The sequence below is a fragment of the Ursus maritimus genome, unplaced genomic scaffold (assembly GCF_017311325.1).
Source record: "Ursus maritimus isolate PB19 unplaced genomic scaffold, ASM1731132v1 scaffold_20, whole genome shotgun sequence".
Taxonomy (NCBI): Eukaryota; Metazoa; Chordata; class Mammalia; order Carnivora; family Ursidae; genus Ursus; species Ursus maritimus.
The window spans coordinates 12,879,407-12,905,003 of NW_024424453.1; the positions used below are offsets into that span (position 1 = coordinate 12,879,407).

Below are 25,597 nucleotides of genomic sequence, written 5' to 3' on the forward strand. Positions count from 1 at the left end.
AGATTTTATCACCCTCAAAGGAGAACTATAACTGACTCCAATGACATTCATTTTGCTCTCATTTGTGATAGTCATAGATGTTTTTCTATCCTCTAGGTGCTGAAAATGAGCTAAGAAAAACAGCTTTTTGCACATACTTAATTTCTTTCTACATTAAAAGAAGTATGAAAAATATATATGAGTTTGTGGACTGTTAAAATTGTCATTTTTAATTGCCTGCTGAAAAATGTAGGTTTGATTGAAGAAGTTAGATATCTCAGTTGCTCTTGGGTCAAGTAGCTTGTAAATTTTCACTATCCCTACCACACACACAGACACACACACAAATTTCTTGCTACAGTTTTAATCTCTTAACTTGATTCGACTGGTTATACTTAATATCCAAGATTCATACAGATATTCATTTCACAGCAATAAAACTTTAGTTTATGATTTCACTCAACAAAAGGCTTGTAGAAGTGATTTATTATTTGGGTATTTTTAAATGACGTATTTGACAGTTTTTTGAAAACCTTGCTCACTCCATACTGAGCTACGCTACATTGCTGAGTACATATTTAGATTAGAATGAATTATAATGTTGATCTGTTGCCTTTTAAAAATATAAGATTTGAAAATGTGAAAAAAATGTGGCCTTTCAAAAGACATCTAAACCCTAATTTCTGTGAATGTTACTTTACATGGAAAAAAGGCAGGTCTTTGTAAACGTTAATTAAATGAAGGATCTTGAGGTGGGGATTTATCTTGGATTACTTTGGGGGACCCTAAATGCAAACACATGTATCTTTCTAAAAGGGAGGCTGAGGAGAAGGTCATGTGATAATGGGGCAGAGAAAGATTTGAAGACGCTAACTTTCAAGACAAAATAATCTGGCTACACCAAGAAATACTGGCAGCCATCAGATGGAAGAGGCAAAGAGCTCCATCTAGAGCCTCCAGAGGGAGTGTGGTTCTTGCCAACACGTTGATTTTGTGACCCCCCCCCCCCAGAATGCCTGAGAGAAAACATTTCTGTTGTCTTAAGCCACTAGGTATGTAGTAATATGTTACAACAGCCACGGGAAACTAATACAATTACCTTGTAATTTTTTAAATTTATTTTTCCTTTTCCCACTCACTATTGCAATTTCTGTGCCTGCCTGGAAACTATCTTCTCTAATTTGCCAGTAACCATTCTTATTTCTCAACTTTAATAGGTGTTGGTCCCTATTGGGGGGACCTAGACTATATTTATAAATTCTTATCCAGCCAACTAATATACATATCTCTTATCCTGAAACCTAGACGTAAATACAGTGGGAATTCAGTGTATGATAAAGCTCCATGGATTCCATTCTCAATATGGTCATGAGTAACTTGAACTCCAACATTTTGAAGTCTTGAAACATACATAACTCCATCATCCCTCACAATGTCATACTGACAGGTAAGCACATACGTTGGTGGCAAATTCTGTAACCAGGAATCATTGGCTAATAAGGGTGAAGCTCTGATATCCGTAAGTACTGGCCACGAATAATTGTATCTTCCAAGAATTGGTTCAGTATAAACATAATCCTTCCTAAACTTCTCAGGTAAGAAAGTACTCCAGTTAACCAACTTAAACAAATGTCTTGATTCCAGAGGCATATGTTCATTTCTTCTCATTGCCTGGTAAAGTATTTCATCATTGGTGAAATATAAACTCACGAATTTTATGGCTAAGTCCTTTGTTATAACTACACCATGCTCATTTTCTTGGTGAGATGGCAAATGACAATCAATCACCTGTAAGGCAGGGTAAAGTAAAGCCTGTGTCTTGATTTTATGTTTAAATTCAGGATCATTCTGCACCTGAAACAAACATAATGATGTCTTATAAACAAAGACCTCCAAAACACCAAGAGGAAGAAATTTAATTTTAATAATTTAAGCAATCTTGTGGTAAACAAATCTATATAAGTTGATATGATATCATAATTATTTTCACAATATTTAGAATGTCTTTCAATGGCATGAAAAAATGTCGAGGTCATTTCAACAGTAAAGTTTTTAAAATGTTGGTTGTATGTGTGAGACAGGAGAAAGTGAGATACAAACTCCTAATTATAAAATAAATAAGTCATGGGGATGTAATGTACATCGCGGTGACTATAGTTCACCATATATTTGAATGTTGCTAAGATAGTGACTCTTAAAAGTTCTCATCACAAGAAAAAAAAATGTGTAGTCATGTGTGGTGGTAGGTGTTAACTACATTTCTTGTGCTGTCAATTCGCAATAGGTACATATATCAAATTATTATACTGTACATCCGAAACTAACCTGATTTATAGGTCAATTATATTTCTATACTTTAAAAAAAAAAACAACAGACATATGGCAGGGGGTGAGGCACTATTGGGCTGTACCCAAGAGCAATTTGAGAGACTGGGAGCAACGGCCACAGTGAGCTCCGCAGTCTGAGGTAGTGACAGAAGGATCAGTAACCCGGCTTCATAACCACTAAGCACAAACCCTGCTAGGTTTGCTTTAGCAATTTGATGGTTTACCATCAATTGGCTTGGTGCATAAAATGAGTTCAGTACAGTGGGGCAAAGGGGAAAAAAGAGAGACACAGGGAGAGAGGGAGATACATACATATAATGATGCTTTTGTCAAAAATCAACAATGCGAATAACCTTAATAGTACATTCCTGGGGGAAATTGGCAGTATACATAAATTTGTAAAAATTCTTGACTGAAAACAATCATAGCGAATGGAAGAAATAAGTGTAATTATTAAAATAATATTTTAGCTTACAGTTTAAAATCAAAATTGAAAATTAACATTCAAATGAAAATATTTTAAAGTTTAAAATAATATTTGGCTATTAAGCAAGTTTCTAACATCATACTATAAATTTTAAGAAACATATTTAAATGTAAAAGTACACAGACAAAAGAAAAAGGAAAAAGAAAGCCAACTGATAGGTAACTTACCTTCTGAAAGAATGGCGATATTTGGAAAACAAAGGGATGAAATTATTTAAAAAAAAAAAAAAAGCCTTGTTGATATTTACAGCTTGACATGAAGGAGAAAAGTGAAATATTTGACAAGGAGCCCTTTTCTCTTTCCAGAGGTGAAAGGTGTCCTGAGATTCACCTATGACCCTGTGGACAGTAGGAGAGAACCCGGACATAATCCCCAAGGAGCAGGTGTCTTAGCTAGAGCACAGCATCGGAGACAATGACATCTGGACAGATGAAGAACAACTGCTGCTGCCCCGGGTGAAAAGCTCAGGCTGGAGGCTGTGCCTGTAAGTCAATCTTTCACCACGGTGGTTGGCTGAACCCAAAGGAGGGAATAAACTGAAATTCAAGAGGTACTTCAGCAAGGGAAATAGTATCCTACACCTCCCTGATGCTCTCCCAAGGTGCTGGAGGCGTCACAAGTTTAGCATGAAAATGAACCAAAACAATGTTTCCTGACAGAAACTCCCAAATCTCTCCCAGGTGCCCTCAGATAGATGATTTACTAAGCAAAAGTCCACCATTAACATCCCCCTGACCAAATCCCAAACCTAGATAAAGAAACAAACAGCACCACATACACAAGGATAGGGCAAAGGAACCCACCAACACCCTTATCTGGCCCTAACTGCCCTTTCTGCAATGTCAGGTGAAATACATTGTTTTCCCACAAATGTGTCACTACTTACCAACTCTAGGTCCCCATTACATCATTTTTTGCTTGGTCATTCAATGCCTCTTCCTATTTCTCTGTCATGCTCTGAAGCTCATTTCAAAGTTAACCCCCTTCACAATATTGGAAGAACACCCGCTCATCAGATACTCCAAGTTTGGCGATTTTGCCTTAGTCTGAACAACTATGTTATCAGTCTGATATGAACCTTCTCAGATGTTTTCTACACAGTCTACATATATATTTATAACCATGTACGTGTGATTTTGCATGTGAGTACATGTTCAAAGCTCACTTGTCTTTCTCTAAGCTCCTCTAAACTTCCAAAGCTCTCTGCCTCTTTCAGGGCAGTGATCATTTTCCCCTTATATTATAAAAATGTGCATAATGGATCTTTCTACTGGATTTTGAATTCCACAAGCATTGATAATATCTAAGTTATCATTGTATCTCTTACTAAGTCTAAGATAATGAAATGCTCAGTCTAGCATAAAAAAAGCAGAGAAATGAATAAATCAATATTGCTGCTCAGTTTATAATGCTCTTAAGAGGACACTATCCTTAGAACCAAAAATCATAGGATGTAAGAAGCAGTGAGGGACGTGTAACAAATAGGTTCCAACAATAACACCGAATTATTGAATTATCTATAGCTTTGTTCTTTCTTTCTAGACCCACATGGACTCAAAGACAACTAGCTAATCAGAGTGCAAAGGTGCAAATAAGCATTAATATTGATCCATAAACATTCCTACTGAGAGCCCTGAGTGGACCGTCCTATAATGTAAACGTGAATATCACATGAATGGATATGTATTTCTCATTTTGTGGGCAACTCATATGTACTTGACTGCAAAAAGATGTATAAAATATTTATCTCAGGACATTATTACTCTGAAAAGAACAAGAATGAAAATACAAAGTCAAAAAAAAAGTTGAGAGAACATATCTTGCTTTTTATAGTATCCTTGAGGTTTATCACTGGAAACTGTTTTCGAATTGTCTGTTTAAATTTTTCTTATTTTTCAGTATAATTAAGACCTTTGGGTAACCCAATAAAAGGCCATGGAATATGTTCAACAAAGCACATCCTTATTCGTAATCCTTTTCAATAATTAACATTATTTCAATGAGAACGCAGTGGATGTGACGCATTTGAACTTCCCTTTTATAGTTAAGTAGCATTAATCCTAAATTCATGAAATCTAAAATAGAATTCTTCTATTTAACTATTCCCTCTGCCTTTTTTGATCAAACCAAGCGATCTGAATCTCTAACTGGTTTTTCAAGTTATAGGTCATGCCACTGATATTATTGTTATCATGAGAGTAGTTTACTCACACCATGGTAAAAGTTTGGTCTCCTAAATCTACATATTTGGGAACAAAATTTGGAACCAGTTCAGAAAAGTTTTCTGTGTCACACTAAAAAGCTTGGAGTGACATGTGAGTCAGAACTATTTTCACTCCTACATTCATTTCTTTGTTTACAACCAACCCGCATGAGTTGGGAATGGTGACTGAGGGGTGGCTGATAGCAAATTCAGAGAAAAGATGCTTCATGACTTTATGCCCTGCACAGAGAGAACTGTATCAGGCTACTGACTCCACTGCTTTGAAGCCCATTCAAAGTAGTTGTCTGTCATGGATACTTGTACCTGACATAAAGCCTGCTCCAGACCATCTGAAGCATTACCAGATCCTCTCCCATTCCCCAGATGTCCCAAGACCCTCTATTAGGGCGTGGTGCTTCTTAGAGAAAGATTAAGTTCTTCCTGCCAAGGGCCTACACTACAGTTCCCACATTGAGTCCCTCATTCCCACTGCCCCTCTCAAACCAGTCCCTGGTTCCCAAGGCTCCCTACCATCTAGCCCCCTGGTTTGGATGTATGTTACTCCAAGTTCTGCACATCCGCAGGAACTTATCCATTGCCTGACGTCCACAGAAGGATAGATGTATGCAAAATATTAACTTACATGTAGAATTCCTGCATCACTAGTGCTAAGTCTTATTCACCAAACTTAGCAGATCTACTCTTTTCAACCCAGGAATCCCAGCTTCATAGCAACTGGGATTGTTCCTCCCACTAATCTTCCTTTTCATTGACCATCCCCAACGACACCACCCCCAATTTCACCATTATACAGATAGCCAGTGTGTATTTGGGTGAACTCTGAACCATCATGAAAGAATTCCAATATGAGAGGCCTTTCGACCCCATCCTAGGCAGCATGTTCCAACTACACTGGAAGCTAGAGAAATCCCACGTGGAGCCTGCTATAGTCTGAACATTTATATTCCTCCAAATTCGTATGTTGAAAATCTAATGACCAAGATGATGGTATTAGTCAGTGGGGTGTTTGGGAGGTGACTAGGTCCACCTTCCTGAGTGGGATAAATACCCTTATGAAACAGGGCCCAGAGAGCTAGCTTCCTCCTCCCCCCACATGAGGTACAATGAGAAGCTTGCAACCTGGAAGAGGTCCCTCACCAGACCATACTGACACCCTGACGTGAGACTTCCAGACTCCAGAACAGGGAGAAATAAATTTCTGTTGTTTATAAACTACCCAGTACCAGCTATTATGTTATAGCAGCCCAAATGGAATAAGACAGGGCCCTTCAAAGAGCCCAAGATGATCAACTTGCTCTCCTCCTTAAGGATTTATCCTGTTCTTTCCTGCTCCTTATTCCTGCCTTGAAAATTGCACTTCCCATTTTATGTCCTAAAAGTAGGACAGTGAAACAGAGTATGTGACTCAAAAGTCCTGGATTCATGTGATACCATATCCAGGTACAAACCCAGTCAACTGGGGAAGAAAAGCCTGAAATCAGTATTGCTCAACGGTTAAGCTTTTCATATCTAAGTTTGAATCCTGAATTTAATAACATATTAACTCTATGACCTTGGACAAGATACTTAACTTTGTAAGACCTCCATTTCCTGATCTTTAAAATTGATGTAAATTAGTAGATACAGTATCTCAGTTTTGTGGGGGTGAGATAAGCATTTAGAGTATGGTTCTGGGCATTCGGTAAGCACTCAGTTAATGATAGCTATACTTATTGTTGTGGAGACAAATGTAATAGAAATCCAACATCGTATCTCTGAAATGCTTCAGAAAATGTTTGTTGGGGGTGCCTAGGTGACTCAGTTGCTTAACAGCTCAGGTCATGATCCCGGGGTCCTGTGACTGAGCCCCATGTTGGGCTCCCTGCTCAGCAGGGAGTCTGCTTCTCCTTCTCCCTCTGCCCCTCCTCCCACTTATGCACACTCATCTGCGTCCACGCATGCTCTCTCTCTCAAATAAATAGATAAAATCTTAGAAGAGGAAGAAGAAGAAGAAGAAGAAGAAGAAGAAGAAGAAGAAGAAGAAGAAGAAGGAGGAGGAGAAGGGAAAATGTTTATTGATCTTCCACTGGGCAAACCATAGGAAATATTGGCTCAGCTCCATTTCTGTTCGAGGATGCACCAGTGGTGTCTTAGCTGGACAAACATCTGAAAAACCCTTGTGCAAACCCATGGCTCAGACCACAGAAGTCTCCTAAAAAACATACCTTCTCCCTAACCCTATTTTAGTATTACTATACCATAGAAGACCATTGTCATAAGCGTCTTCTTTTCACCATTTCAGTCACTTGCTCAATCTGGCCTGTTACCTAATTCTCTATTTTCATTTCTCTTATTTCTTCTGAGTAGACGCTTTTTGACCAACTCTTTTTGATTCAACACTTCCATACAACACCTGGTCCTCATCAGAGCAAGTGCACACCTTAACCCCCATCACCAATTTAACCCCACCCCCCGGCAATCATCAGTTTGCACTTTATAGTTAAGAGTCTGTTTCTTGGTTTGCCTCTCTCTTTTTTTTCCTTATGATGGTTTGTTTTGTTTCTTAAATTCCACAAATGAGTGAATTCATATATACAATGGAATACTCAGCCATAAAAAAGAATGAAATCTTGCCATTTGCAATGATATGGATGGAATGAGAGAGTATTATGCTAAGTGAAATAAGTCAAATAACAGTATTTTTTTTTAAAGATTTTACCCATTTATTCGACAGAGATAGAGACAGCCAGCGAGAGAGGGAACCCAAGCAGAGGGAGTGGGAGAGGAAGAAGCAGGCTCACAGCGGAGAAGCCTGATGTGGGGCTCGATCCCAGAACGCTGGGATCACGCCCTGGGCCGAAGGCAGACGCTTAACCATTGTGCCACCCAGGTGCCCCAAATAACAGTATTTTTTAAAATACAAATAGTGATTAACATTTTTCTGTGACTTCACAATGCCCCTGGAGTCAAGTAAAAAAAAGAAAAAATTCAAAAGGCCCTTGTATGACTTGCCTCTGCCAACATTTCTAACATCACTCTCCACCATACTTTCCTCTGATGTAATATCTATGAACTTTTTTGGCGGGAGGGGCAGCAGGATTCAAAAGGAGAAACAAACAGCGACTGCATCAATAGGGAGGGGACAAAAATGAATCCATTCATGCTCTTCTCAGGCAAAGAGCAAAATCAACTTGATTCCAAAGGTGAATAATCAGTTACTGCTCATTTCAGCAGCGTGCAGAAGCAGTGTCTTTATTTAATCTCTAAATTTTTCCCACAAAAACATGGTAAAGATAATCTGTAACACTGTGCTCTGTTGCACGATGGGACAGGTTCAAGAAAGCTGCTAAGCTGGAAAACATTCTGAAGAGAAAACAGAAGTCAAATCCTGGAGTATTCTGAAGGGCAGAGAAAGAAGGCAGGAAGAGGACAGGCATGATGTCAGCGTTTGGATACATGAAGATTTTTTAAAAAATTATTGTTCCCAGATTCCAAAATACGTAAGAGCCTAGTTGGGAATATGCACATGCAACAAATTATAGGATAATCACCATACTGTAACTGCGTAAAACTGCTTCGGGTAATATAGAGGAGGTTTGCCGTGGGAGTTTCTAGAGCTTATGGAATATCCAGGTGGGGAAAACTGGGTTTTGAGCTCATGACAGTGGCCTTAGTGGGAAACATAACTTTAAGAACCTTCAGCAGATCAATCAGAGCTGAAGCCACGATGCCAGGCAGAGAGTAGGATAAAAGGCAGAAGGACCAAATGTTGAGCCCTAAAGAATACCAGATGTAAGGGAGTGTACAGACCAAGAGTTTGTCTCTTGGACAAAATTGGATGGAAGAGAAGTAAGAAGAGAACAGAGTGCTATCACAGACCTCATGGGGAAAAAGGAGTACTCCAAGGCAAAAGTTGGAAAGAGTTCTAAGTGATGAAAGGAAGTTATAGAAAAAGAACAACAACAAAAATGCCCTTAAATAGACAGATAATGAGCTTCCTGACAGATTCAGCCACAGCAAGTTGAAGAAATGGCCAGGGGAGAGCACAAAGGTGATGAACTGAGGAAAGTACGTATTATGAGTATGTAGAAAAGGAGCATAATTTGCTTTTAATTCAACTGGGTACAAAAAGAAAGACTAGTGATAGAACAGAAGGCTGGATAAAGGATTAAGAAAGCACAGTGTGGAGGTCCCTCAAAAAGTTAAAAATAGAGCTACCCTATGACCCAGCAATTGCACTACTGGGTGTTTACCCCAAAGATACGGACGTACTGAAGAGAAGGGCCATATGCACCCCAATGTTCATAGCAGCATTGTCCACAATAGCTAAATTGTGGAAGGAGCCGAGATGCCCTTCAACAGATGACTGGATTAAGAAGATGTGGTCCATATATATAATGGAATATTGCTCAGCCATCAGAAAGAACGATTACCCAACATTTGCAACAACATGGACGGGACTGGAGGAGATTATGCTAAGTGAAATAAGTCAAGCAGAGAAAGACAATTATCATATGGTTTCACTCATTTATAGAACATAAGAAATAGTAGGAAGATCGGTAGGAGAAGGAAGGGAAGAATGAAGGGGGGGTAAACAGAAGGGAGAATGAACCACAAGAGACTGGACTCTGGCAAAGAAACCGAGGGCTTCAGAGGGGGAGGGGGTGGGGGATTGGGATAGATGGTGATGGGTTGTAAGGAGGGCACATATTGCATGGAGTGCTGGGTGTTATATGCAAACAATGAATCATGGAACACTACATCAAAAACTAAGGATGTACTGTATGGTGACTAACATAACATAATAAAAAATAAAAAAGAAAGTCTTATTAGCTTTGTCTTTCTTTTTGTTTTGATTTGGAGATGAGAAGGCCTAGATATGGTTACATGCGGCAGTAAAAGAGCAAATAAAGTTTGGGATTTTGAAAATACTGGAAAGGAAGGGAATAAATTTTAGATAAAGGCTCCTGAGGAGGCAGGAGGTGGGAGGGAAGTAATCCAGCAGAGGTGGTGGGGTGATTTTGAGTGGGAAATACAGGCTTCTAATTATAGAATGAGTAAGTCACAGTAATAGAAGGCACAGCATAGGGAATACAGTCAATGATATTGCAATAGTGTTTTATGGGGACGGATGTTAGCTACACTTGTGGTGAGTAGAGCCCAAAGTATAGAGAAGTTGAATTATTAAGTTGTACACCTGAAACTAATGTAACATTGTGTGTCAACTGTGCTCAAATTAAATACATACATACATACATACACACAGAGGCAACTAAATAAAGATTTCAATGATGACCATCCAAACTGGAAAAAAAGAAAAAGGAAGAGAAATGATCAATAAAAATTAGTTTCACCAGTAATAAAAAATGGAAATCAAAATACTGTTTTTAACCATAAAAAAAACAGGGGAGAAGACATGTAAACATATACAAAGGAATTTTGTTTAATGGTTGGTTGGTGGGGGCGCCTGGGTGGCTCAGTCGTTAAGCGTCTGCCTTTGGCTCAGGGTGTGATCCGGGTCCCGGGATCGAGGCCCACATCGGGCTCCCTGCTCTGCTGGGAGCCTACTTCTTATTCTCCCACTCCCCCTGCTTGTGTTCCCTCTCTCGCTGGCTGTCTCTCTCTCTGTCAAATAAATAAATAAAATCTTTTAAAAAAATTGGTTGGTTGGTGGATATGTCAGTTGGTTTTGGAGATAATACAGGGTTTAAAAGAAGAACATATCTGGTGGCCATTTGCCCATTATCTCTTTAAGAAAATGTATCAGACTTAAAAATAAGCTTGTGAATCAAAACTAATTTCAAGTTGGAGATCTCTTAAAGGAGAGAAGGAAACCAGGGAAAGAGAGACAGAGACAGAGGGATAAGTAGAAATTCTTTACATGTTGTTCTTTGTCCGGCTAACATAAATATCTCTTACTCTTAAACTTCCTTATTAAATAATAATAATAATCAAATAAGTAAATAATAAATAAATAAAAAGCCTGGCTACTTATGGAAAATAATGTTTCATTAAAAGCATCCTCAACATAATCATGAACCAACTGGAATCTAAAATGCTATAGCATTGAAACAGATCCAGTTCTCTCATCTTTTATGAGTTCACATCAAAAGGTAAGCATGTAAGTAAGTGTCAAATTAATTACATAATTTCAAACTATTTTTCCCACTGATGAGGAAAACAATGAACCCAAATCCAAAAAAAAACCCCAAATTATGATAGTTGAATATCTGATGTCAGGCTGAAGCAAAACAACTTTCTTACCTATCAAATTGACTTCCATCTGTAACTTCAGAATAAGGCAACTTTGTTGTTACAGGGTCTCAGATAAACAGCTTTTAAAGGTTGAAAGGTAACAATTTCAAAGCCAGATGAATTTCAGGCTTAACATGCAGTATTAATAAAGGCCTTTTAGTTCTACAGACCTGAAGAAGTTAGCCAATCTTTTATATAATCTAGCAAATTTACGAAGACATTTCTTTCCCTGAGATGAAGATGTATATCCCAAGACAAGTTGCTTTTCCTAGACATATCTTCCACGTGACCAACACAGGGAGAGAAAGAGCTATTGCTAATCAACTCATTATAGTGGAATGCAGGAATTTCTCTACCTCGTAAGTGAGGGATATTCAGTCCGAGACCTTATGACAAAGTCTTTCCTGAGACTACACAATGGCTTTTGTAATTCATCTTGGTTTTGCTGGCATAGATGGATAGAGGCTTTCAGAGCAATGGTGATGCCAAATTCAAATTAACAGAGGACAGGTTTATCTGCTTTAAATGGATTTCAGGTAGTCTGTGTGACACTGAGATGTTGTGAGCACATAGAGAAAAATAAACATGGCAGAAACTGGTATACTTACAACTGAAAATATCCCAGGTCCAAGGGTGCTGATTGTCAAGTGTTCTTTAAAGCATCATCATTAATTACAGTCTCTGATTAACATTTACTATTAAGATTATTTTGTAAAGAAAAATTTTAAAATATCTTTAAAGAAGTGTCAAACACAAGACCATATGTGGCCATAGAAATATGATGTAGAGATGCCATAGAAATATCGTTGTAAATTGGATCACGAGGCCACGTGACACCTTATGAAAAGTGACTCAAATTAGTAAGAATGGTATATTTAGAAAGGCCAAAACTATAAACTAATAAATATAGATATCTTATATTACTTTTTTTTTTAAAGATTTATTTACTTAAGAGAGAGAGCATGAGCAGGAGGGGCAGAGGGCGAGCGAGAGAAAATCTCAATCATTATTTGACTTCTTAATCCATGAGAACATCTTTTCATATCGTGAATTCTGTATGATTTTTTTGCATCCATACAGGAAAAACAAATCCAGTATATCCTCTTGAAGTCTTCTCAGAGTACAAAACAATATTGATTTCTCAGTGATATATTCTTACTGAAACTGAGTTTTTCAGGCCATAAATCTATAACATACTATTAAACACAGGGTCATGAGACTTTGGGGGAAAAAAGGGTTTATAATACTTACAAAGTAAAAGTTGATTTTGATGACCCAGATAACGAATAAACCTAATATGGGGAATAAAACGTTTTGATTAAAATATAACTCATGTAGAAAGTTTAGCAGAGCATGAATGAGTAACTTCAAGTATGGCCATAAAAATAAACAAGAAAGGGTAAAGGAAGTCACCTTTTTAATGTTTTTTAAGCATATTGAGGTCTGATGTAGTATTTTCAGTTGTAACAATCTCTTTGATCAGATTTTATATCAGGAAGTTATACAGATAACTCGGTTCTTGTAAATTAACTAATTCAAGGAAAAGGATAACGTCAAATTTTAATTCACTTCAAGACAACAACTTATACTGCCCCAGAAATTTCACTGCGAATTGCATTTGGTTTTGGTGACTATGTTAATATTTAGGATTGCCTTGCTGGAAAGCAGTAAGGTCTTCACATTTTAAGGACTCTCAATAACTGCATCTGCAGCATTGCAAAAGCTTTCCTCATCTACAAAGCCTGGAAAATATTACAACATGCAAGCAGAAATTACAGGAGTAGCAAGGTGCTTCTTGATTGTTACTGGATAATTACTGGACAGTTTTCAGAATTTCTATATTCATAAAACTAGTTTTAGATAAAATTCAAGATCAGATTGCTATATGACTTGGTATAGCAATGAATATAATAACATAAAAGAGGGGGTAGTCTCCAATTTTCATTCCCCACCACACTTCCCAGCCCATCCCAGCAAGATTTTTCAAATAAGTTGATATATTATTTTAAATACACAGCAAATTAGTTCAGGTCAGAAGAGACCTCAGGAATCAGTAAGTCTAAGGGTTTGCAAATTTTCTTTTTGTACTGAAATCCCCTTTCTTTTTTTTCCCCCAAGAAAATGTATACAGAACTCTAAACATGAACCTACCTAGAGTTACTAAAGTGCTCACGGGAGATCAGCCACCAGATAGTGAGCATCAAATCAGAGAAATGATTGTGCAGTTCATCATGCAGAAGAATGGCTGTTGCCCTAGCCAATATCCATCTTACAAACTCAGATCACTGAGGCTGGCTAAAGATATTGATCCTCAAGTTCTGAGAACCCCTGGAGTCATCACCCAACTAGACCTTACAGATGAAGAAACAGATGCCAGGGCTGTCCTAGAGAACAATATGCTACCTCTTTGCGGGGGTTACCTATGCAATCAAAACCATGCACTGTGTCAGGACAGGGTTGTTTATTCCAGACATGGCAATCCAATAAATAGTCAAACTATGAGTTGCAAAGCTGAGAGGGCCTTCCTCGAAGAGTGTAGATATGGTAACATAAAAATTAATCAACACTGTCAAGAAGTATACCCCCCAAAATAGCCAAGTTGCCCAGACCCTGCAAAGAAATGAAAAGGGCTGTTGCTAACCATGTTTGACAGCAAGAAGGCAAGACAAAGCACCAGGTACTGCTACTGATTGACAACCAAGGCTCCTACATCAACACCAAGCAGGAAGATTTCATTAACTTTGCAAATGCTTAGCAGAGGAGCCATCAAGTTCACAAGAAAAACACAACTGGAAGTTAGGTGGTTTGCAAGGATCAGCTAGCCATCAGCATCACCGGCATCATGCAAGGATGCTCTAAAGGATACTTGTTTGTCCTTGTCCCTGAAAGTTTGTCCTTGTACAAAGATGACAAGGAAAAAGAAAAAAAGTATATACTGCCATTGGACAACCTGGAAGCTTGGGATATGGACAAGAGCTTTACGTCTAGCAAACACATCTCTGTATTCTTTAATAAAGAACAAAAGAATGCATACAAACATTGTTGCTTTCTTGAGCTGGCATGTGATTCACAAGAGGATGTAGGCAGCTGGAAGACCTCTACTGAGGTTTCTCCTGATGAATCTTTAACTGCAAATAATGAGAATAGCCAAGCAGAAAAGTTTTCCATGGACCCAAAGTTGGACAGTCAACTGAGACCATTCATAACCTAGTAGACTCCTACATGTCTACCGGTCATACATGTGTTGACATCAAATTCCAAAAATGTAATAATTATAATTTTAAAAGTAACAGTATAAAGGGGAGCCTATTGCACAACAGAATAAAAACAGGAGACTTGAGTCCCAAATATAATACAGATCAGTCCCTTCCTACAAGTCCATGGCTATTTACTTCCCCTGTGTTGGTCTCAGTCCTTATACAGAAAAAGAATTCACATACTATGGTTAGAGTGGGGAGAAAACTACTCACTTCATGATATTTAGAAAATGTTGAGTCTCCAGATATATGAAACCCACATATAATGTATATGTATTACATATACACACATGGAGAAGATAATGGGACCATTATGGACAGAATTATTTCACTCCCAAATTATTCACTCTCAGAATGTGATGGTTTGGACACATTTCCTTTAAAGAGAAATTAAGGTTAAAAAAATCCTATAGGTGGGTCTAAATCAATATATCTGGTGTCTTTATAAAAGGAGAATTGGACACAGAAAAGACAGATCTAGGGATGATCATGTGAGGATACAGTGGCAAGGCGGCAATCTACAAGCCCAGGAGAGAAGCCACTAAGAAACCAAACATGCTGATGATTTGATCTTGGACATCTACCTTCCAGAACTGCGAGAAAATAAATTGCTGTTGTTTAAGCCAAAAACAAAAACAGAAAGACCCCACCAAATTCCAAAAACAATATTGCACTTTATAATCAATAATGTTAAAGATTTTGTGACTTCAGAGCTCTATCTGCAAAATAGGAATAGAAAGGACTTCCTCAACCAACAAAAGCCAACTATGAAAAGCCTTCAGTTAACATCATATTTATTAGTAAAATATTGAGCAATTTCCCCCTAAGATTCAGAGCAAGACAATTGTATTCAATATGATCCTGAAAGCCCTAGACAGTGTACTAATTAAGAAAGAAAAGTATAAAGATTGGAAAGAAAGAATTAAAACTACCTCTAGTCATGATGTTGTAGAAAATCCTAGAAAATGTTAAAAAACTACTAGAATCTCTAAGCGAAATTTTTAAGGATAAGGCCACGGTAAAAATCAAATGTATGTCTATATATTGTCAAACAAACATTTGAAAAATATTGTTTTACATGAAAATTTTCCAAAATAACTCGGGAATAAATTGAAGAAAGATTTGTAAGATATCTACACTGAAAAAGTAAATTACTACTTGTCAGTTTAGAAATTAACAAGATATCCCAACATTTTGATGGAAAAGATCTAGAGTAGTAGGAACAATTTTGAAGAAGGAACAAAGATGAAGTCAGTGTGGTATCAATAGAACAGAAGAGCGGATTCAGAAACAGTCATATTATTAGGAACTTAGACTCAAGCATCACTGTAATCCAGTGAGAAAAGATGATCTTTTCAACAAATGATGCCATAAGAACTGGTTATCTGTACAGGGAAAAAAAAATGAGTTTTGACCTCAACCTCTCAGAATAAAGACAAATAAAACATACCTGTTGAGCCACTGCTGCTGCCAAATTACCCCCAGCACTGTCTCCTGAAATACAGATTCGGGTGGGATCTACTCCATATTTTGCAAGAATTTCATCTTGAAGAAAAAACTTGACTGCAGTGAAGGAATCTTCATATGCAACTGGAAAGTGGTGTTGAGGAGCTAGTCTATAACTTTAAAAAAAAGAACAATTCATTTAAATAATATTTTTAAAGTACTATTTGTAGTTGTAACTTTCCATGTAGCTTTTAAATAGCAAATAGATGCAATTTAACACCAATCTCTATTATTTAATTTTCCAAAAATCAAACTTGAGTTTTTCCACTGACTCCTCATTATTTGAAAAAACATGGAAATTCATATAAAGGTTTTCAACCTTGTATCTAAGGTCCATGGATAACATTGTGTGTGAGGAGTAGGGGATATTATGAACTCCCTAAGGTTGTAAGCATAATTTTTAGTCCAAGCACATTTTGGATTGGATATACTCTATAGCTTATATCATTTCTCAATGTAACTGATGATCCAAACATTAAACATATATATATATATATATAGAGAGAGAGAGAGAGACTACAAATGGCTAACAGACACATGAAAAAATGTTCAAAATCATTAGCCATCAGGGAAATTCAAATCAGAACCACCCTGAGATACCACCTTACACCAGTTAGAATAGCAAAAATTTACAAGGCAGGAAACAACAAATGTTGGAGAGGATGTGGAGAAAGGGGATCCCTCCTACATTGTTGGTGGGAATGCAAGTTGGTACAGCCACTCTGGAAAACAGTGTGGAGGTCCCTTAAAAAGTTAAAAATTAACACTGGAGGAGATAATGCTAAGTGAAATAAGTCAAGCAGAGAAAGACAATTATCATATGGTTTCTCTCATCTATGGAACATAAGAACTAGGAGGATCGGTAGGGGAAGAAAGGGATAAAGAAAGGGGGGTAATCAGAAGGGGGAATGAAGCATGAGAGACTATGGACTCTGGGAAACAAACTGAGGGCTTCAGAGGGGAGGGGGGTGGGGGAATGGGATAGACTGGTGATGGGTAGTAAGGAGGGCACATATTGCATGGTGCACTGGGTGTTGTGAGCAACTAATGAATCATCGAACCTTGCATCAGACGGGGATGTACTATATGGTGACTAACATAATGTAATAAAAAAACATTAAAAAAAATTCTTAGCTGATCCCAGCCTTTATCTCCTACATTACTCCAAACAAGAATTTTTACAAAATAAAACATTTTATCCCCGACCCAAACACTACCTACCATCCCAAATGTGTAATAATTTATTTCTTCCTATCTAGCTATGTTATCTGGGGCACAAGTTGGGACCTGAGTTTTATGTGTCTAGAACAAGTGTTTCCAAAAATGCTCACTCAAGGATGTCACTCAGAGACTCACAGAATCACAGAATGTGAGATCGTGCACTCTTTTGAGGAATGGTCTATGTTGCAATGACGACAAATAAAATATAGCGATTTTTACAAAATTATATATGAGGCATAGTCGACTTGATTTGGAAATCAAACCTCTACTCGGTGAAGGCAAAATCATAGTAACCAAAGAAAATCATTCTCTTACTCCACTCCTACAACAACAGCATTGAGTTTCTTTGCAGTCCATCTATTCAGGGAGTCCCAAGCTGTATTCTCTGAAATGAAGAAATAAATGTCAGAGTATTCTCAGTAATTAAACAGCAACAGACATGCTTATAGCTATGAACTTGGAAAGAAATGTGATTTGTGAATGTTATAAAGGAGCCTATATTTCCCACTCCATTTCTATGCAGAAGGACTGGAATCAGCATGATACACTCTGCAGGAGTGTTTCATTAGTCACTGTCTCCAGGGATGAAAAAATGACTTTGCAGATTGGTGGTTCTGAAGAAGAGAAACTAGGCTCAGCCTATTCTGATTTTTCCCTTTTCATCTGCTGCCTGTACACAAGGATCTTCACTCCCAAGAACCTTCTGTGTCTTGTTGCATTTTACTCTGCTTGTCCCTTCAGGCAGCAAGTTTCATAGCGAGGAAGTGTGATTGGTCATCAGGGCCAGCCACTACGGATGAATTAATCTAACTCAAGAGTGTCATAACAGTACTGAAATACACATTCCCCAAAGCCTTCTTTAGAAATAATGGTTATGTGCTGACTGTCATTTACATGAATGTTGTATAATCTTCAACTGGTTCGGGATTCTGGGGAGAAAGTGAGTAATAGATGACTGACTCTCTAAACTACAGCACTCGATGATACGGTTCTTTGAACTTCCAAATTCTTTGAATATGCCCCACTAGAAAAGGATCCAATAACCTTGGTATTTAAGACAGAGTCTAAGGAAAAGCAACAAAATTTTGAGAGAGCCTCTGGCAAGTCAGTATGTGGACTTAGACGTACATATCTATTTTGGCCCACACGGCACACAAGCCATTGCCCACCCCCCTCCCCCAGTACACACACATATCTCATCCCAGGTACCTCCAAATCCAATTTGCCAGTGCCCTGGCCACAAAACTCTGGCAATCTCTTTGACATCTGTTACTACTTTATTTACCATAGGATCCTAGAAATTCAGAGAATTCTAGAGCCATGATCAAATTCCAAACTTTTCCAAAATGTCTCCTGCACATTAATAAAACTTCAAATTAAAAAAAAAAAACGAATGAAATACTGGGTGTGTGACTACCATGAAAACAGAAAAGTAAGTCAGATAGAAAAATAATGTTTTCATTAAAGATTGAGCTGATAATCTGCAAGACAAGGCAATGGGTAGATAAATACCAAATGTACAAGACATAAGAACCCTCTGACCCTCACACTGAAAGCCCCTCAATGATATGCTTCAAGCCTGTCTTCATTTTTATTTCCCAATACTTTTCACTTGTCTTACAACAAAAGTCAGTTTAAGTTTTTTTGTTTCCCATTCTTTATCTCCAGCTGTCCTGACTCATGATCTTGGCTGATATGATCTGTTGGCTCATGTTTTTCTCTTTTCTAAGTCCAATTATTGAATTTATATCACTTGTAGAACCCAGATAGAAACAAGAAAATATTAGGAGAGATGTCAAAAAACAAAAGCCATGGTTCCATGTAAAAAAGTCTACTAAAGAAATATCTTCTTGGGGCGCCTGGGTAGCGCAGTTGTTAAAGCGTCTGCCTTCGGCTCAGGGCGTGATCCCGGTGTATCGGGATCGAGTCCCACATCGGGCTCCTCTGCTATGAGCCTGCTTCTTCCTCTCCCACTCCCCCTACTGTGTTCCCTCTCTCGCTGGCTGTCTCTCTGTCACATAAATAAATAAAATCTTTAAAAAAAAAAAAAAAGAAATATCTTCTTATATTTCTTAGTTCTCAAAGAAACTTCAGCAAGTTTAAAGGAGAAAACAAAATAGGAAGCCTAGAAAACAAAGAAAGGAAATTGAAATTTTAAAATACCATAGAATAGTTATAGAGTCTATGTCCTGATTTGTCAACAAATAGAAGGTATCTAAATAAACTTTTATAGTTTATTTATTAAGTTCTGACAGATCTATGAACAAATAAAGTGCAAATAAAAAGCCAAGACACAGAAAGAAGACACAACTGAAATTCAGCTGAGCAAGAAATTGGAATGTGTGTCCTGAATAATAATTCACACGTTTTTAGGAATTACTGATCACAATCATTGCATTTGTCAATGAAGGGGAAATCAATCTGATAATCAGGAGCACTTCTAAGGATTTTTCAAAAAGGTGATATTTTCTCAACTGTGAGCATTTCTCTAGTGATGACTGAAGTCCCAGGTAATATGTATATGGATGCTTGGATATTTCACAGACCTTATAAAAACCTTAATGGCATTAATAAATCTCTTTAGAGACAAATGAGGCCAAACAGGTATTTAATTTATCTTACATATCTTATAATATCTTATAACGTACTTTATAAAAGAAGCATAGTATTCCAAACACCCTAATGCATGACATAAATTAAATTATAGGTGAAATCTAATTTACTGAAAAGATTAAGAAGGTGAAAAATACATAAAAGTCCTGGGAAAACATTTTGATTAATAATCCCTCTAGAGAACAACAACAGAAGTACCTTTAAGTCATTCTTTTTTTTTTTTTTTTCTCAAAAAACATTTATGTGTTGAACACTCATTGCATGGAAAATGCTTTGGTAGAGGCTAAGAGGTGGTTCCACTTCTCGGAGATGTGCTAAACGAAACATCCAACACAATTATAAAACAAAACAAGGATTGTTGCCATCGGGTGAACACAAGCTGAATGGACCACAAAGCAACATTGCTAAAGTCTTTTAAAGCCAGGGAAGACTATACATGCACACACACACACACACACACAATCCCTCACCCACAAAATGATAATTTACCTGAACATTAAAGGGTGAGCAAGAGTTTTCTTAAGATGGGAAGGACATTCTAGAAAAGCATAGCCAGAGATAGAAATAAGAATTCACAGAGCGTTTGGGAACTAAATACAGTGCAGTATGATCGAAACAAATTATGAAGGGGAGCATCAGCAAGAAAAGTTAAAAATGTAAGAACCTGGAAATCTGGCCACTATGCTAATGGATTTAGATTCATTTTATTATGTGATGAAAGTCACTGAAGAGTTTAAACAAAGAAATCATATAACCAAATTTGCGCGTTAGAAAGACCCAGTACACTAAGTGTAGAAGATGAAATAAAGTTGAACAGGACACAGGCAGAGACATCAGAGAGGAATATCTTTAAAAGATCATGAAGTACTAAATTGTGTTAATGAAGTCAAAATGTTCAGAAGTAGAATGAATGGGATACGGTAATTTGATGTGAGCACTAAAGAACCGTAAATAATTGACTAAAACTGCTATTTACCGAGAGCTTTCAGATGTTGGTTTAGATGAATGGTGGGTTTTTTGTTTGTTTTCTGAGGCCATTTGGACACAAGACAATAAATTGAGCTTGAGATGTCTGTGGTTTGTCCAGTTGTAAAGGTCTAAATGATAGCTGTATATATGGATTCAGGACTCAGGAATAGTATCAGAGAAGCAGGTTCAGGATTGGATGTCAGGGGCGCCTGGGTGGCGCAGTCGTTAAGTGTCTGCCTTCGGCTCAGGGCGTGATCCCAGAGTTCTGGGATCGAGCCCCACGTCAGGCTCTTCCGCTGGAAGCCTGCTTCTTCCTCTCCCACTCCCCCTGCTTGTGTTCCCTCTCTCGCTGGCTGTCTCTGTCAAATAAAGAAATAAAATCTTTAAAAAAAAAAAAAAAGGATTGGATGTCAGCAGCCCTTGGATTCTTGGAGAAGAGAAAAGATTGGAAAAGAGAGTGTGTAACGTCAAAACCCAAAGGTAGGGAGAGAATTCTGGGGGACAAGAATATTTATGAAGAATAAACATGGAAAATCTGTTATTTTCTTTGTTTGGTTTGTTTTTAAAGCTTTTATTTATTTATTTATTTATTTATTTATTTGAGTGAGAGAGAGAGAGACAGGGGAGCAAGCATAAGCGGGGAGAGGGAGAGGGACGAGCAGACTCCAAGATGAGCACAGAGCCTAATTCAGGGCTTGATCTCATGACCCTGAGATCATGACCTGAACTGAAGGCAGACACTTAACCAACAGAGCCACCCAGGTGCCCTGAATAGGAAGAGTATATTAGAACATAGGTCTATTTTGTGTTTTCCTTTAAGAATCAACACTAGCGACCATTCTAAATTTAACCACTGTTAGCATTATTATCAGTAACTACAAACTTGACCTTGTAGCCACCAACGTATGACTCTGATTTACCATTTAAAACATCTGCATCCCTTCAATGTTTCTGCTCCTGAATATATTCTGATCCCAAAGAAAACAAGTTATAATAATTGATTCATTCATATCCTACTTTCATTTGATATAAGTTCATTCGATATAAAAGCTGAGAAGAAAATGCTTAGCAAAACCAAACCAAACTGAAACAGAAATAATGATCTCCATGATATTTTTGCCAAACCTGTCTGTGTCTCTCTACTACATAGCTAATATTTATAGCTACACTTACACCTATTATACATGTAGGTATGCGTATTTATATTAAATAGTTCTCATATCAAAAATATACAGCCAGTTATAGTTTTTCCTTATATGATGAACTTACTGAAACTTCCGAAACAAAAAGCACCACCGTGAAGATAGATTACAGCTCGTCTTGGGGTTTCTGACTTTCTCTTTGGCAAGTACAAACGAACTGGAACGTGAACAAATGTTGTATCCATCACCGTGACATACTCATCAGAAACTGGTTGGGTATAGTCCAGCCTCAATAGCATGGAAATTACCTCTTCATATTTCATAGTACCTATACTCTCAAAGCACACAGCCTGTAAAAGGAAAACAAAATTGAACACGTTCATCTTTAACATCAAATGCATAGAAAGAGAAAATTAAAAAAGGAAAACATAAGCAAAATAGACAGATATAGAATGTTTGTAACAATTATTTCCAAATAATACTGCATAGATCTTGGTCCATAACCCTGTTGCACATCTCAAGTATTTTGTATTTCAGATTTGTCACTGTGTCATTCAAAAGCTGTCAGTTTACCGGCAGTTTTTTTTTAATGTCTGTCATAAGTATTTCTTATTTGTAAATTCTTATCTGAAAAATATCCAGGTCTTGCACCACCTTTCCCTTCCTTTTTGTTTTATAGAAATGCTGTCTCATTTTTTCTTCTTTATGGTTCACTTTATTTAATCCAAAATTTTAAATATTGTCTTATGACTACACTACGAATTATTCAAATGCCCTGGTTTTCAACTCCAAATAGGTTTATGTCCTTCGCCCCCCGATCCCTGTCCCCCAAATCCCGTATTTGATAGCATTGAAGAAAGCTCTCCCTGGTATTCCTGACAACTTTTCTAGGATCTTTGTGACATGTCACTGGACAGTTTACTCAAAAGAAGAACCTTAAAAATCACATGGTCAATAAATAGTACATAAAACAGCCTTTATACCTACAATTATTTCCAAGAGTTTGAGGTATTACAGGGTCTTAAAGAACGTCTAATGCCTATACTTTGATGACGAGGAAGCCTGCAGCTCTTAAATTGCAACCAGGAAATGTCAAAGCCAAATCTGCACCCATTTTTCTAGACCAGCCTCTTAGACTATCACCTACTGACTATATGACCAGAAACAAATTACTATCTACTTCAATTTTTTAAATCTCAATAATAATAATAATAATAATAATAGCAGTAATAATAAATCCCTTGGTGGGTTGTTGTAGGATTCAAGTGAGTTAGGACTTTTAATGTCCATAGCAGAGTACATACATGGGTGTATGTATTCAATAAAGCTTGTCTTATTTAAGTATTCTTCACTAATAAAAATTCTTAAGTAATTTCATGCTAATTGAATATGATCAGGTAGAGTATCCCTTAAAGCGGGTTTTTGGTAAATGGGTAAATGACACTAATTTTTCATTGAGTGAATTGAATTTTAAAAGGTTTTTTGCAAATTGCCTTGTTTCTCACTTCTTAGATATTTTCTGTTTCTGAGCAGATAAGTATATTTTGAACAATAACAAAAGTACCACTTTAGAGATTATTTTGTACTCTTCTAGCATATGTGATCCTGAAAAGTATTTATGATTAGTATCCCCATTTCCTAAGTTTAAAAAAAAGATACAATGAAGGGTTAAGGAAATTTTTCAAGGTTGGACATGCTCTTCTACCAAACTCAGCCTTCCAATTTAACGTACGATGGACGTAGCAAAGCATTTTATTTATCAAGATTACTTTCTCAAAAACTTTAATTTTCACTTCCCTTTCATATGTTAAAGAATTAATTTTTCTTCCTGGTATCTCAACTTTGACTTACAAAATTCAGTACTGAGAAGAATAAAACTGTTTTCTCTAGAACAGCTAATGACTGTTAATTTTACTAGAATAATCTTTAAAGTAAATACACGGATGTTTTTCTTACTATCTTTTGAAAAATAAAGAACAATCCATATACAGTATCGAATCTATAAAGGGTGTAATTTTATTACAGATTGGCGATGGGGAGAATAATTTGTAGCTGAAAAAGGAAAAGCCTTTATGGAGCTGGTACTTGCTTACCCACACCAGCTCTCAAGTTATGTGAACTCAAGGGGTAAGAGCATTGGAGGAAGAGAGTTACGGTGAAGGTGTGCCTCTCCAAGTAATCAGAGAGATAAGTATCAGGACTCAGCGGACACAGACAGGAAGAGTTGGCTGTTGTCACAGAACTCCTCTCTGCAATACAGAGTAGTAGGGAACGGCCTCTCCCTCTGATACCGTAGATTGCCCTTCTTGTCTAATCTGATCACTGCCACCACTGTCTCCTTTCAGCTTCTTACTGCTTCTGTCATCAAAGAACATTTCTGGGAGCCTCTTGGTTTGGCAGAAAGAGTATGAGTTTTGAAATGAGGTATTTGTGGGTTCAAATTCTGAAGTTGTCACTTTCTACCTGCATGAGCTCCTCTCAACTTCTTTTTCCTCCTCTATAGAGTAATACAAATAATCAAAATGTAGTGGGGACGCACAGAGGTTTATATTATAGAAAGCCTATATATTCTAAAAGCTCAAAAACGCTGGTTTCTAACCTTATCTCCCCCTTACCAAGGAGCTATTTTTGCTCACATTCATAATCAACCCCACATATTTCAAGTCACACAATCTCTGAAACCTAGCAATTTAGAATGAAAGATAAGCAATGGAAACCATTGAGATAGTGAGAGCCCTAAATTAACATCAAGTAGGTACAAACGCCAATAATTTTTTTTTAAGATTTTATTTATTTATTTGACAGAGATAGACAGTCAGCAAGAGAGGGAACACAAGCAGGGGGAGTGGGAGAGGAAGAAGCAGGCTCCCAGCAGAGGAGCCTGATGTGGGGCTCGATCCCATAATGCCGGGATCACGCCTCACGCCTTGAGCCGAAGGCAGACGCTTAACGACTGAGCCACCCAGGCGCCCCCAAACGCCAATAATGTTTATCTGTATAATGCATGTAAGTAAAACCTAACTGAAAACTCCAGTGTGTCAAATGTAACTCAAACGTAAGTTATCAAGTAAACTCAAAGCTTTTCCCTTCAGCAGCACCACTTCACGCATATCACAACAGACACAATCTTTCCATTTGGATCTAAACCCCTGGGAAGCAGGAATCCTGCCTCACTCTGCACAGATGCAGATATTTACTTACTTTTCTATAATTGATTTATTCTAACAAACAAAGAAGCAATGGTTATTTCAAAAACAGTAATTACTGAAAAGTTCATCAGCATTGATTTTTAGTCAACAAGACATTCCAATATCCAGAAGGAAAAAACACGATACTTACCATAAATGTGCAAGTTTTAGCAAATATATCTAAGGCTGTTACTTTCCAGTATTCTTCAATGTCACCCGGTATAGGGACATACATACGAGAGGCAAAGAAAGCACAAAAAAAGCCCCAAACACAGAGCTTTGAACCCCATGATATCCCTTTCTTCAGGCTCTTCATGTGCTGAGATGAAAGCATTTGCACAAATCCTAACTAACAATGGCAGAACAACTGTAGATCGGGAAGCCTTTCGGGTAAGAGATGATCATCATAGCAGGGGGAAGCTAATTTTTCATTCAGAAGTTATTGCATC

The 25,597-nt window shown here is 37.4% G+C and overlaps 1 protein-coding gene across 1 annotated transcript; it reads right to left on the minus strand.

Moving 5' to 3' along the window:
• Window positions 1-1,074: 1,074 nt before the first annotated feature.
• AADACL2 (arylacetamide deacetylase like 2) lies at window positions 1,075-25,597 on the minus strand. The gene is given in 6 exon segments (XM_008707074.2): window positions 1,075-1,833; window positions 15,960-16,131; window positions 17,552-17,621; window positions 22,088-22,310; window positions 25,300-25,407; window positions 25,409-25,597. Coding segments are annotated over 6 exon segments (1,206 nt in total). The 5' UTR covers window positions 25,439-25,597; the 3' UTR covers window positions 1,075-1,230.